Source organism: Mercenaria mercenaria, chromosome 2, assembly GCF_021730395.1.
Source record: "Mercenaria mercenaria strain notata chromosome 2, MADL_Memer_1, whole genome shotgun sequence".
Classification (NCBI taxonomy): Eukaryota; Metazoa; Mollusca; class Bivalvia; order Venerida; family Veneridae; genus Mercenaria; species Mercenaria mercenaria.
This window is the reverse complement of record NC_069362.1, coordinates 24185722-24200100: the sequence shown is the minus strand read 5'-3', so window position 1 is coordinate 24200100 and position 14379 is coordinate 24185722. Positions and strand designations below refer to the sequence as shown.

Below are 14379 nucleotides of genomic sequence, written 5' to 3'. Positions count from 1 at the left end.
AGCTTTTGTGACCAAACAATGTCCGTTGTGTGTTAATATTTTCTTTAAAAAATCTTCTGCTTGAAAACCACTGGGCAGAATTTTACCAGACTTTACAGGAATGGTCCTTGGGTGGTCCCCTTTCAAAATTTTTCAAAGAATTTAATTCCATGCAGAACTCTGGTTGCCATGGCAACCAAAAGAAAAAACTTTAAAAATCTTCTTGTCCAAAACCGCAAGACATAGAGCCTTGATATTTGGCATGTGACATCATCTTATGGTCCTCTGTCAAGATTGTTCAAATTGTACTCCTGGGGTGAAAAGGACCCCCCCCCCCGGGATCACAGGTTTTACATAGACTTATATAGGAATTTTTTTTAAAAATGTTCTTTTCTAAAACCACAAGACCTAGATCTTTGATATTTGGTATGTAGCATTGCTTTGTGGTCCTGTACCAAAATTGTTCAAATTATTACCCTGGGTGGTGCGGGGCATCAAGTTTTACATAGACTTATATAGGAAAAAACTTTAAAGATCTTTTTGTTTTTAATTACAAGACCTAGGTCTTTGATATTTTGTATGTAGCATTGCCTTGTGGTCCTCTATGAAGATTGTTTAAATTGTGCCCCTGGGATGAAAATAGGCCCCGCATTAGGGGTCCTAAGTTTTACATAGACTTATATAGGGGAAAACTTTAAAAAATTTCATGTCTGAAACTGCAAGGACTAGGCTTTTGATATTTGGTTTGTTGCATTGCCTTGTGGTCCTTTACCAAAAAATTATCCCTCTGGGATGAAAAGAGGCCCTGCCTCGGGGGTCCCAAGTTTAACAAAGACTTATATAGGAAAAAAAAAATCTCCTTGTCTAAAAGTTAAAGGGCTAGGTCTTTGATATTTGGTAAGTATCATTGCCTAGTGGACCTCTAACAGGATTGTTCAAATTATGCCGGTAGGGTGAAAAGAGGCCTTTCCCTGGTCGTCACTTCTTGTATGAGTTATATAGGAAAAAATATTTCAAACATTATCAGATCATATTTCCTAGACTGTTTAATTATATTTACCTGTTGTACCCAAGTGATTAAGTGTCACTTTACTGTTACCTTGACCTACTGACCTACTTTCTTGTTTTTAGCTCACTTAAGCACAAAGTGCTCAGAGGTGAGCTTTTGTGATCGCCCTGTGTCCGTCATTGTCAGTCGTCCATCGTCAACAATTTGACTGTTAACACTCTAGAGGTCACAATTTTGGTCCAATCTTAATGAAACTTGGTCAGAATGTTACCCTCAATAAAATCTTAGACGAGGTCGATATTGGGTCACCTTGGGTCAAAACTAGGTCACCAGGTCAAATCAAAGGAAAAGCCTGTTAACACTCTAGAGGTCACAATTTTGGCCCAATCTAAATGAAACTTGGTCAGAATGTTACTCTCAATAAAATCTTGGACGAGGTCGATATTGGGTCATCTGGGGTCAAACACTAGGTCACGAGGTCAAATCAAAGGAAAGGCTTATTAACACTCTAGATGTCACAATTTTGGCCCAATCTTAATGAAACTTGGTCAGAATGTTACCCTCAATAAAATCTTAGACAAGTTCGATATTGGGTCATCTGGGGTCAAAACTAGGTCACCAGGTCAAATCAAAGGAAAACACTCTAGAGGTCACAATTTTGGCCCAATCCTAATTAAACTTCTATAGAAAAAACAATCATCTGTCGCGCTCCAAAACCCTGGTTCACAGAAAAACTCCTTCACCTTAAAAGAGTGGCTCGCAAATCTGAACGTTTGTGGAAGAAACATAGACAGTCACATCTGCATGAAGCCTTCAAAACAGCACGTAAAAACTATGAAGAAGAAATCAAACATGAGAAAAAATCATCTCTGAATGAAAAAGTTCTAAATGCAAAAGGTGACTCGAAAAAGCTTTATAGATTTGTATCTGAGACAACAGGCACTAGGTCAGAGAACCATATGCCAACTGGACATGACAGCACACTGGCTGAGAAATTTGCAGATCATTTCATGAATAAAATCGAAAAAATTCGAGAATTGTTGAAACATTTCGATAATTTTCAACCATGTGAAAAAGATATTCCTTGTTTTGACAGTTTTAAAGATCTGAGCGAGGAAGAAGTAGGAAAACTTATAAACCAACTACAGACGAAAATCATGCAAACTTGATATTCTACCAACAAAAGTGCTAAAATCATACTTAGATGAGCTGTTGCCTGTTATTACCAAATTGGTTAATTTGCCGTTGCGCGACGGCATCTTTCAAACAAAATGGAAACAGGCAATTGTAAGACCTTTGTTGAAGAAAATGGGACTGGAACTTGAATTCGCAAACTACAGGCCTGTTAGTAACCTATCGTTTCTGTCAAAATTAATTGAAAAAGCAGCCCTGTTCAGGCTTAGTGATCATGTAAACAAACACAATCTTCTACCAAAAAACCAATCTGCTTACAGGAAAAACCATCTTGCGAATCAGCATTGTTACGTCTATTAAATGATTTACTGGATGCTGTGGAGAAGAAAGAAGTGGTCAGAATGTTACGCTTTATAAAATCTTGCATGAGTTTGATATTGGTTTATCTGGGGTCAAAAACTAGGTCACCAGGTCAAAACAAAGGAAAAGCATGTTAACACTGTAGAGGCCATATTTATGTCTTCCCGGAGACATATTGTTTTTGCCCTGTCCGTCCGTACGTACATCACACTTCATTTCCAATCAATAACTTGAGAACCATTTGATCTAGAACCTTCAAACTTCATAGGGTTGTAGGGCTGCTGGAGTGACCCTTATAGTTTTTGGGGTCACTCCATCAAATGTCAAGGTCACAGGGGCCTGAACATTGAAAACCATTTCCGATCAATAACTAGAGAGCCACTTGACCCAGAATGTTGAAACTTCATAGGATGATTGGACCTTTAGGCAGATGACCCCTATTGATTTTGGGGTCACTCTGTTAAAGGTCCTGGAGTGACCCTTATAGTTTTTGGGGTCACTCCATCAAATGTCAAGGTCACAGGGGTCTGAACATTGAAAACCATTTCCGATCAATAACTTAAGTACCACCTGACCCAGAATGTTTAAACTTCATAGGATGATTGTACATGCAAAGTAGATGACCCCTATTGATTTTGGGGTCACTCTGTTAAAGGTCAAGGTCACAGGGGCCTGAACATTGAAAACCATTTCTGCTAAGTAACTTGAGAACCACTTGACCCCGAATGTTGAAACTTAATAGGATGATTGGTCATGCAGAGTAGATGACCCCTATTGATTTTGGGGTCACTCTGTTAAAGGTCAAGGTCACAGGGGCCTGAACATTGAAAACCGTTTCTGATAAATAACTTGAGAACCTCTTGACCTAGAATGTTAAAACTTCATAGGATAATTTGACATGCAGAGTAAATGACCACAGTTAATTTTGGGGTCACTCTGTTAAAGGTCAAGGTCACGGGCCTGAATATGGAAAACCGTTTCCGGTCAGTAACTTGAGAACCACTCGACCCAGAATGTTGAAACTTCATAGGATGATTGGTCATGCAGAGTAAATGACCTCTATTGTTTTTGATGTCACTCCATTAAAGGTCAAGGTCACAGGGGCCTGAACATTGATAACCATTTCCGATCAATGACTTGAGAACCTTTTGATCCAGAATGTTGAAACTTCATAGGATGATTGATCATGCAGAGTAGATGACCCCTATTGATTTTTGGGTCAGCCTGTTAAAGGTCAAGGTCACAGGGGCCTGGTCATGTTAAATCATTTCCGGAAAATAACTTGAGAACCACTTGACCTAGAATGTTGAAACTTAGTAGGATGATTGGACATGCAGATTAGATGACCCCTATTTACTTTGGGGTCACTTGATCAAAGGTCAAGGTCACAGGAGCCTGAACAGTGACTTGAGAACCAATAGGCCAAGAGTGTTGAAACTTAGCGGGATGACTGGACATGCCAAGTAGATGATCCTTATTGCAGCCAACCATCAGTGTCTCTTTGATTTTCGCTCCTGTCCCTTATTGACTTCTTGCCTATACGACTTTACATTGGGGGAGACATGCGCTTTTTTACAAAAGTATCTTCTAGTTATGACTGTATCTTCATGAAACTTGGTCAGAATGTTAATCATGATGATCTCAAAATCCAGTTTGAATCTGGGTCATGTAGGATCAAAAACTAGGTCACCAGGTCAAATCAGAGGAAAAGCTAGTTAACACTCTAGAGGCCACATTTATGACCATGTCTTAATGAAACTTGGTCAGAATGTTAATCTATATGATCTTTTGGTCAATAGGTCAGGTGAGCAATACAGGGCTTTCATGACCCTCTTGTTTTGTTAATATCCTTGGAAGGACTTCTCAACTTTATTCAAATGGGGGCTCTTGACCAATTTTATGTTTTAGCTCACCTTAGCTCCAAGTGCTCGCGATGAGCTATTGTGATAGCTCACCATCCAGCATCCATCTGGCATCCATCAATTCATCCACACTTTTCTTCAAACAACATCTCCTCTAAAGCTATTTGATTGAAGTTGATGAAACTTGGCCTTGATGTTCCCTGTGTGGTCCGCTTCCAAAGTTATTTAAATGCTCGGGCTTGATTGCACATAGTGGCCACCAGAGCTGAAAATAGTAAAATCTTTAAACAACATATCCTTCTAAACAACTGATCTCTTTTTGGAATAATTTGAAAATTCACACAAATCGTCCTTATGTAACCCTTTACATAGATTGTTTCAAAAACATGGCTGCCAGGGGGCATAGTTACTTTTTTTGCCCCCCAATGAGTGGTGGGGGCATATAGATTTGGTCTTGTCCGAAGTTCATGACGCACCTAGCTCAAAAAGTATTTGATATAAATTGATGAAACCTTGCATGAGTCTTTATCATGATATGAACTTGGGCACCTATTTTTCGTGTGGCTCCACCCCCTATTTTCAGAGTTATGGCCCCTGAAATAGTCAAAAATGCACATTTTCACCTTGTGACATGCCTAGCTCAAAAAGTAATTGATATAGATTCATGAAACCTTGCATGAGTCTTAATCATGATATGAACTTGCACACCTCCTATTTTTCATTTGGGTCCGCCCCCTATTTTCAGTGTTATGGCCCCTGAAATAGTCAAAACTGCACATTTTCACCTTGTGACGTGCCTAGCTCAAAATTTATTTAATATAAATTGATGAAAACTTGCATGAGTCTTTATCACGATATAAATTTGGGCACCTCCTATTTTTCGTCTGGCTTTCCCCCCCTATTTTCAGAGTTATGGCCGCTGAAATAGTCAAAAATGCACATTTTCACATTGTGACACGCCTAGCTTAAAAAAATATTTAATATAGATTCCTGAAACCTTGCATGAGTCTTAATCATGATATGAACTTGCACACCTCCTATTCTTCATTTTGGTCCGCCCCCTATTTTCAGAGTTATGGCCCCTGAAATAGTCAAAAATGCATATTTTCACCTTGTGACGCACCTAGCTCAAAAGGTATTAAATATAAATGGTTGAAAACTTGCATAAGTCTTTATCATGATATAAACTTGCACACCTCGTATTTTTTGGCTGGCTCCACCTCCTATTTTTATAGTTATGGCCCCTGAAAAAGCAAAAAAAAAAGAATGAATTTCACCTTATGTGCCTAGCTCAAAAAGTATTTGATGTATATTCATGGAATTTTGCTTGAATGTTTATCATGATGTGTCCTTGCAAACTTGGCATTCTTCTTGAGAATCTTGGCGCTTATTACAGAGATATGACCCTTGAAATAGCCAGAATAGTGGATTTTTTGTTTGTGATGCTCATAGCTCAAAAAGTATATGGCCTAGAATAATGAATCTTTTCATAAAATGTTTGTTGAGGCTATACCCCATTAAGACTGCAAACATTTGAATTATTGCCCATTATTTGTGACAAATGTACCAGTGGGGGGCACACCCTGTGACCTACAGACACATTCTAGTTAAAATAATTTTACAAACATTGTCCTTGTGTGACTTTCTACAAAGATTGTTCAAATTATTCCAGTTTTGTCACTTTTCCATGGATACGCTCTTGTCTGAATCCGTTGGCCTGATTTTAAAATTATTCCACGCAATTAGTTTTTAGCTCTACTATAAAGTATGCAGAACTATCCTTCTTGACCCGACCTCGGCGTCTTTCTACATCAGCACTTGCTGCTCTTTCTCTTTGTCTTTCTTATTACTTGATGGATTTGCTTCAAACTTTAAATAGTTGTTCCTCATCATCAGCCACATCATATGGCACAAGGGTCATAACTCACCATTATTTTATGAGTTAACTTATCTCCCCTTTTTACTTAGAATTTCAGGTTAAAGATTTGGTGCACTTTCACTTTATCTCAGTTATTACTGAATGGATTTAATTCAAACTTAAAATAGTTGTTCCACATCATCACTCTCATCATATGACACAAGGTCCATAACTGTTGCACCAATTTTTCATGAATTAAGTCCCCTTTTCACTTAGAAATTGAAGGTAAATTTTAATGCATTTTCACTATATCAGTTATTTCAGAAGGGCTTTGATTCAAACTTAAAGACACATCTGACAGTTTCCTATAATTATGTATATAGGCAAAAATTTTCCAGTGGACAGAATTGCTTTAAACTTTGTGTACTGAGAATCAAGTTTAAAACTGAAATATGTATTAAAATTCATAGGTACCGATGCTTGATATTGAATTATCTGCCCTTGAAAGTAGATTTTTCCAGTATTTTCCAACTTTCAAGGGCAGACAATTCATGACCAAGGCGGGGTACTTATGATTTGCTTTATTTTATATTTCTATTTTTGATTTGTTTCTCTGTCAGTAAACACAATTAAAAGAAGAAATTCTGTCTGTATGAAAATTTTGCCCCATGTCAATATAGACACTGTGGCAATTGTCTTTGACTATGAACATGACGGAATGATACCTCAAAGTCCTGGTCTTTCACATGGACAGAATTTCTTAAAACTTTGTATAATGAATGAAAATGATGACTATAACAGAAATATAAATTAAAATGCACAGTTTCCTTTCCTTAACTTTGAATTATATGCCCTTGAAAAATTGGATTTTTATCTTGACTTCGGGGTTATAAAACTGTTTGATAGCACCAAGTCCCATAACTCTGATATGCATTTTGGTCAAATTATGTCCCCTTTTGAACTTAAAACTCTTTTTATATTTAACATTTTGGGTAATATTTTCCTGCTTCTGGGACAATATTTTGAATTGTCGAGCTTGGCTGTCTTATGGATAGCTCTTGTTTAATATTTTCTGATTTTCAAGGGCAGATAATCCAAGATCCATCACAGGTTCCTTTGATTTAAAATACATATTTGCGGTTTAAACTTTAAAAAGGGCATAATTTGGTCAAAAATACAAATTAGAGTTAAAGGGATTGTTATCACAAATGCAGATGATGATGATAAAGATACATTTTAAGTTTCAAGTCTTTATCTTATATTGTACTAAAGTAATATCAAAAAGCGTAGATTTCCAAAAAACTTTAAGTATGAAAGGGGCATAATTCTGTCAAAGAATACAATTAGAGTTATGGGGATTGTAACCACACGTGCAGATGACGATTGTAAAGAAATATTTTAAATTTCAAGTCATTATCTTTTAAAGTACCAAAGATTTGTCTATCACCAAGCTTTCGAAAAAAGTTAACACAAAAATAATTCCAAGCAAAAAGTTATATGACTGCCATGAGCATAATATGAAACAGCAGCTAATGTATGTACAAAATGAAAATGATCAGTCTTTCTATAGATGTCAAGCTCAATATAAAACAAGAACAGTCTGTAAGACAGCCAATGCTTGACTAATCAAATAGTTGTCCAAGAAGCAGGAATAGTAACATAAATGTTAAAATATCTATAGAGTTTCAATCCAGTATCTGCATTAGTTTTGGAGATAGTAACTTGCATGCAAAACTTTAAGCAGAAGTTTTGAAGTTCAAAATGGGACAAATTTTTGCAAAATACATGTCAGCGTTATGGGACTTAATGCTATGACCTAGTTTTATAAACCCAAAGAAATGTGTGAAGTTTCAATTAAATATTTGCACTTAGTAACTTGCATGCAAACATTTAACCAGTTCAAAATGGGCATAATTTGCTCTAAATACATGTCAAAGTTTGGGACTCATAATTTTGGCGAAAATGCATGTGAGAGTTACATGACTTTATGCTATCACTAGTAGTTTTATAAGTCTGAAGACATATGTGAACTATAAATTCAATATCTGCATTATTCTTTAACCAGGATTTTCTATATCCAAAAGGGGGCATAATTTGGCCCCTTTCGTACTTAAATTTTTTGACAAACTTCGTTTTCTGGACGTAACTTTGGTACTATATAAGATAATGACTTGAAACTCAAAATATATCTTTACCATCATCATCTGCATGTGTGGTAGCAATCCCAATGACTCTAATTGGTGTTTTTGACAGAATTATGCCCCTTGGAATATCTTCCTTTTAAAATAGAGGTCTCTTTTTGAGACATATGTTCATTTTACTGTCAAATCGCCGAATAGTGTTACTGGTTACTTTATACCCTTTCTTCTAGGTGCTTTATGTCCGGATATGCAGACTGGAGGAATACTTTGGTTTCAGAATTTATTTGAAGCAGATCCATATCATATACTACCTGTTCTTACTAGTTTAAGCTTTCTAGCGACTATAGAGGTGAGTATCCCTGTTCATTTCTAGCTCACCTGAGCCAAAGGCCAAAGGCTCAGGTTGAGCTGTTGTGATCGCTCACCGTCCAGTGTCCGTCTGTTCACACTTTCCTTTAAACAACATTTCCTCCTAAACCACTAGTTCAATTTTGATGAAACTTCACATGAATGATCCTTGGATGGCCCCCTTTCAAAATTGTTCAAAGAATTGAACTCCACATAGAATTCTGTTGGAAAAACTTTAAAATATTCTTGTCCAAAACCACAGGGCCTAGGGCTTTGATATTTGGAATGTAGCATCAAATAGTGGTCCTTTACCAAGATTGTTCAAATTTTATCCCCCTTGGGTCAAATATGGCCTCGCCCTAGGGATCAGATGGTTTATATAGACTTATGTAGGAAAAAACTTTAAAAATCTTCTTGTCTGAAACCACAAGACCTAGACCTTTGATACTTGGTATGTAGCATTGCCTTAGGTCCTCTATTAAGATTGTTCAAATTATGCCCCTAGGGTGAAAAGAGGCCCTGTCTCAGGGGTAATAAGGTTTACATAGACTTATATAGGAAAAACTTTAAAAATCTTTTTGTCTGAAACTGCAAGGCCTAGGCTTTTGATATTTGGTTTGTAGCATTGCCTAGTGGTCCTTTACCAAGATTGTTCAAGTTATGCCCCGAGGTGAAAAGAGGCCCCACCCAGGGTGTCCCAAGTTTTACATAGACTTATATAGGAAAAACTTTACAAATCTTCTTGCCTGAAATTGCAAGGCCTAGGCTTTTGATATTTGGTATGTTTCATTGCCTAGTGGTCCCCTACCATAATTTTACAAATTATGTCCCTGGGGTGAAAAGAGGCCCTGCCCCAGGGGTCCCAAGTTTTACATAGACATGTAGGTAAGTTTTTAGCTCACCTGAGCAATGCTTAGGTGAGTTTTTCTGATCACTCAATGTCCGGCGTCTTTCTGTCTGACGTCTGTCAACATTTAGCTTGTGTATGCGATAGAGGCTGTATTTTTCAATTGATCTTCATGAAATTTGGTCAGAATGATTGCCTTGATAAAGTCTAGGCTGAGTTTGAAAATAGGTCATCTGGGGTAAAAAAAAAGGTCACTAGGTCAAATCAAAGAAAAACCTTGTGTATACCATAGAGGCTGTATTTTTAGCTCACCTGACCATGCTCAGGTGAGTTTTTCTGATCGCTCGATGTCCGGCGTCTGTCTGTCTGTCTGTCCGTCAACATTTAGCTTGTGTATGCGATAGAGGCTGTATTTTTCAACTGAACTTCATGAAATTTGGTCAGAATGATTACCTTGATGAAATCTAGGCCGAGTTCGAAAATGGGTCATCTCGGATCAAAAACTAGGTCAAATCAAACAAAAACCTTGTGTATGCGATAGAGGCTGTATTTTTCAATTGATCTTCATGAATTTTGGTCAGAATGATAACCTTGATGAAATCTAGGCCAGGTTCGAAAATGGGTCATCTCGGATCAAAAACTAGGTCACTAGGTCAAATCAAAGAAAAACCTTGTGTATGCGATAGAGGCTGTATTTTTCAATTGATCTTCATGAATATTGGTCAGAATGATTGCTTTGATGAAATCTAGGCCGAGTTCGAAAATGGGTCATCTGGGGTCAAAAACTAGATCACTAGGTCAAATCAAAGAAAAACCTTGTGTATGCGATAGAGGCTGTATTTTTCAATTATTCTTCATGAATATTGGTCAAAATGATAACCTTGATGAAATCTAGGCCGAGTTCAAAAATGGGTCATCTGGGGTCAAAAACTAGGTCACTAGGTCAAATCAAAGAAAAACCTTGTGTATGCGATAGAGGATGTATTTTTCAATTGATCTTCATGAATTTTGGTCAGAATGATAACCTTGATGAAATCTAGGCCGGGTTCGAAAACTGGTCATCTGGGTTCAAAAACTAGGTCACTAGGTCAAATCAAGGAAAAACCTTGTGTATGCGATAGAGGCTGTATTTTTCAATTGATCTTCATGAATTTTGGTCAGAATGATTACCTTGATGAAATTTAGACCAAGTTCGAAAATGGGTCATCTGGGGTCAAAAACTAGGTCACTAGGTCAAATCAAAGAAAAACCTTGTGTATGCAATAGAGGCTGTATTTTTCAACTGATCTTCATGAAATTTAGCCAGAATGATTACCTTGATAAAATCTAGGCCGAGTTCGAAAATGGGTCATCTGGGATGAAAAACTAGGTCACTAGGTCAAATCGAAGAAAAACATTGTGTATGCAATAGAGGATGTATTTTTCAATTGATCTTCATGAAATTTGGTCAGAGTGATTGCCTTGATGAAATCTAGGTCCAGTTTGAATATGGGTTATCTGAGTTCAAAAACTAGGTCACTAGGTCAAATTAAAGAAAAATCTTGTGTATGCGATAGAGACTGTTTTTTTTTTCAATTGATTTTTAGCTCACCTGTCACATAGTGACAAGGTGAGCTTTTGTGATCACCCTTTCGTCCGTCGTCAACAATTTCTTGTCTGCACGATAGTGGTTTCATTTATGATTTTATTTTAACCAAACTTGCACACAACTTGTATCACCATAGGATCTCGGTTCCTTTCTTGGACTGGCCAGATCCCATTATGGGTTCCAGAGTTATGGCCCCTGAAAGGGCCAAAATCAGCTATTTTGACCTTTTCTGCACAATAGCAGCTTTATTTTTGATTTGATTTTTACCAAACTGGCACACAACTTGTATCACCATAAGATCTTGGTTCCTTTCTTGAACTGGCCAGATTCCATTATGGGTTCCAGAGTTATGGCCCCTGAAAGGGCCAGAATTAGCTATTTTGACCTTGTCTACACAATAGCAGCTTCATTTATGATTTTATTTTAACCAAACTTGCACACAACTTGTATCGCTATAAGATCTTGGCTCCTTTCTTATCTGGCTAGATTCTATTATGGGTTTGAGAGTTATGGCCCCTGAAAGGGCCAGAATTAGCTATTTTGACCTTTTCTGCGCAATAGCAGCTTCATTTATGATTTAAATTTAATCAAACTTGCACAAAACTTGTGTTGCAATAAGATCTCAGTTCCTTTGTTGAACCGGCCAGATCCCCTAATGGGTTCCAGAGTTATGGCCCCTGAAAGGACCAAAATGAGCTATTTTGACCTTGTCTGCACAATAGTGACTTCATTTATGATTTGATTTTAACCAAACTTGCACACAACTTGTATCACCACAAGATCTTGGTTCCTTTCTTCAACTGGCCAGATTCCATCATGGGTTCCAGAGTTATGGCCTCTTAAAGGTCCAAAATTGGCTATTTTGGCTTTTGCAGCCATATAGAGACTTCATTTATGGTTTTATTATGTCTCCCCCAGGAGACATATTGTTTTTGCCCTGTCCGTCCGTCCGTCCGTCCTTCCGTCCATCCGTCCATACGTCACACTTCATTTCCGAGCAATAACTGGAGAACCATTTGACCTAGAACCTTCAAACTTCATAGGGTTGTAGGGCTGCTGTAGTAAACGACCCCTTTTGATTTTGGGGTCACTCCGTCAAAGGTCAAGGTCACAGGGGCCTGAACATTGAAAACCATTTCCAATCAATAACTGGAGAACCACTTGACCCAGAATGTTGAAACTTCGTAGGATGATTGGCCATGAAGAGTAGATGACCCCTATTGATTTTGGGGTCACTCCGTCAAAGGTCAAGGTCACAGGGGCCTGAACATTGAAAACCATTTCCGATCAATAACTAGAGAACCACTTGACCCAGAATGTTGAAACTTCATAGGATGATTGGCCATGAAGAGTAGATTCCATGACAAATCAGGTCCAGTCGTAGTTTCCAGAGTTATTTTATATCTGATTACCTCCCCTGATTGTAATCAAAATGGATTTATATCAGTAAGTATTTATAGGACTTATTTGAAATTTCATTATTGTCATGAGTTGGACTGAGCCAATCAGGGTAGATAACTATGGACTGATTTTATATCAAATTACCTCCCTTTATTTCAAATTAAAATGGGTATATCTCCGTAACTAATGGAGATACTAATCTGAAATTTCATTTATGTCAACAGATTTATTTGGCAGATCTTTCTTTTGTTCACTTACAATAATTTTCTTTTTGATTACTTCCCTTTTACGTTACTATAAATAGCTTATTTTTAGTAACTTTTTAGCTCACCTGTCACAAAGTGACAAGGTGAGCTTTTGTGATCGCGCGGTGTCCGTCGTCCGTGCGTGCGTCCGTAAACTTTTGGTTGTGACCACTCTAGACGTCACATTTTTCATGGGATCTTTATGAAAGTTGGTCAGAATGTTCATCTTGATGATATCTAGGTCAAGTTCGAAATTGGGTCACGTGCCTTCAAAAACTAGGTCAGTAGGTCTAAAAATAGAAAAACCTTGTGACCTCTCTAGAGGCCATATATTTCACAAGATCTTCATGAAAATTGGTCAGAATGTTCATCTTGATGATATCTAGGTCAAGTTCGAAACTGGGTCACATGCCATCAAAAACTAGGTCAGTAGGTCTAAAAATAGAAAAACCTTGTGACCTCTCTAGAGGCCAAATATTTCACAAGATCTTCATGAAAATTGGTCAGAACGTTCATCTTGATGATATCTAGGTCAAGTTCGAAACTGGCTCACGTGCCGTCAAAAACTAGGTCAGTAGGTCAAATAATAGAAAAACCTTGTGACCTCTCTAAAGGCCACATTTTTCATGGGATCTGTATGAAAGTTGGTCTGAATGTTCATCGTGATGATATCTAGGTCAAATTCGAAACTGGGTCACGTGCGGTCAAAAGCTAGGTCAGTAGGTCTAATAATAGAAAAACCTTGTGACCTCTCTAGAGGCCATATATTTCATGAGATCTTCATAAAAATTGGTCAGAATGTTCACCTTGATGATGTCTAGGTCAAGTTCGAAAGTGGGTCACGTGCCATCAAAAACTAGGTCAGTAGGTCAAATAATAGAAAGACCTTGTGACCTCTCTAGAGGCCATATTTTTATGGGATCTGTATGAAAGGTGGTCTGAATGTTCATCTTGATGATATCTAGGTCAGTTTCGAAAGTGGGTCACATGCCTTCAAAAACTAGGTCATAGCCCGGCTTATAAATCCTAAAATATTGCCGAACCTTGCACATTTTAGTAGAGACTTAAGATAATACATATCTTAAAGAACAATACCAGAAGATAAGTTCTGGATATGGAACACTCGAATCAGTCAACCATGAAAGCCTGGACAAACTGTTTTATGACGTCATCATTAGAACTATTGAATTCGTAAAAATAATTTGATCATGTTCAGCAACGTATAAAATTTTATCGCCCTTTTCGAAATTTCTTATAATCTGGTGACAAAACAACTGGGCCATGTAGAGCTTCTCAAAGTTACAGTATTTTAAGAAATATCAAAGAAAGGTTACTTTTGAAATAATTTGTATGAACAGGGATAAATCATCTAAAACGACGTATCATTTTGCGTAAACTTTACATCCTGTTTTCAACCAAAGACAAACATATTATAGAAGAGTGTTACAAAAAAGAGGAAACATGTGTTCATAATTAGATTATATCGCTTTAGAATTCTTCCGACTATAAATGCCTTTTCGGGTCATTTTAAACTTGTCCACACATACGGGAGAGATGCCTCATATTTTGCTCATTCTAAATGTTGTTTATTTCTTTCTTGTGGATAT

General features: G+C 37.4%; 1 protein-coding gene across 1 annotated transcript in view; it reads left to right on the top strand.

Moving 5' to 3' along the window:
• Positions 1-14379, top strand: part of LOC123563521 (cytochrome c oxidase assembly protein COX18, mitochondrial-like) — a 71663-nt gene that overhangs the window by 34206 nt on the left and 23078 nt on the right. The window contains exon 6 of the mRNA XM_045356362.2: positions 8574-8692. Coding sequence (XP_045212297.2) covers positions 8574-8692 — 119 coding nt within the window. The remainder of the gene's footprint in view (positions 1-8573; positions 8693-14379) is intronic.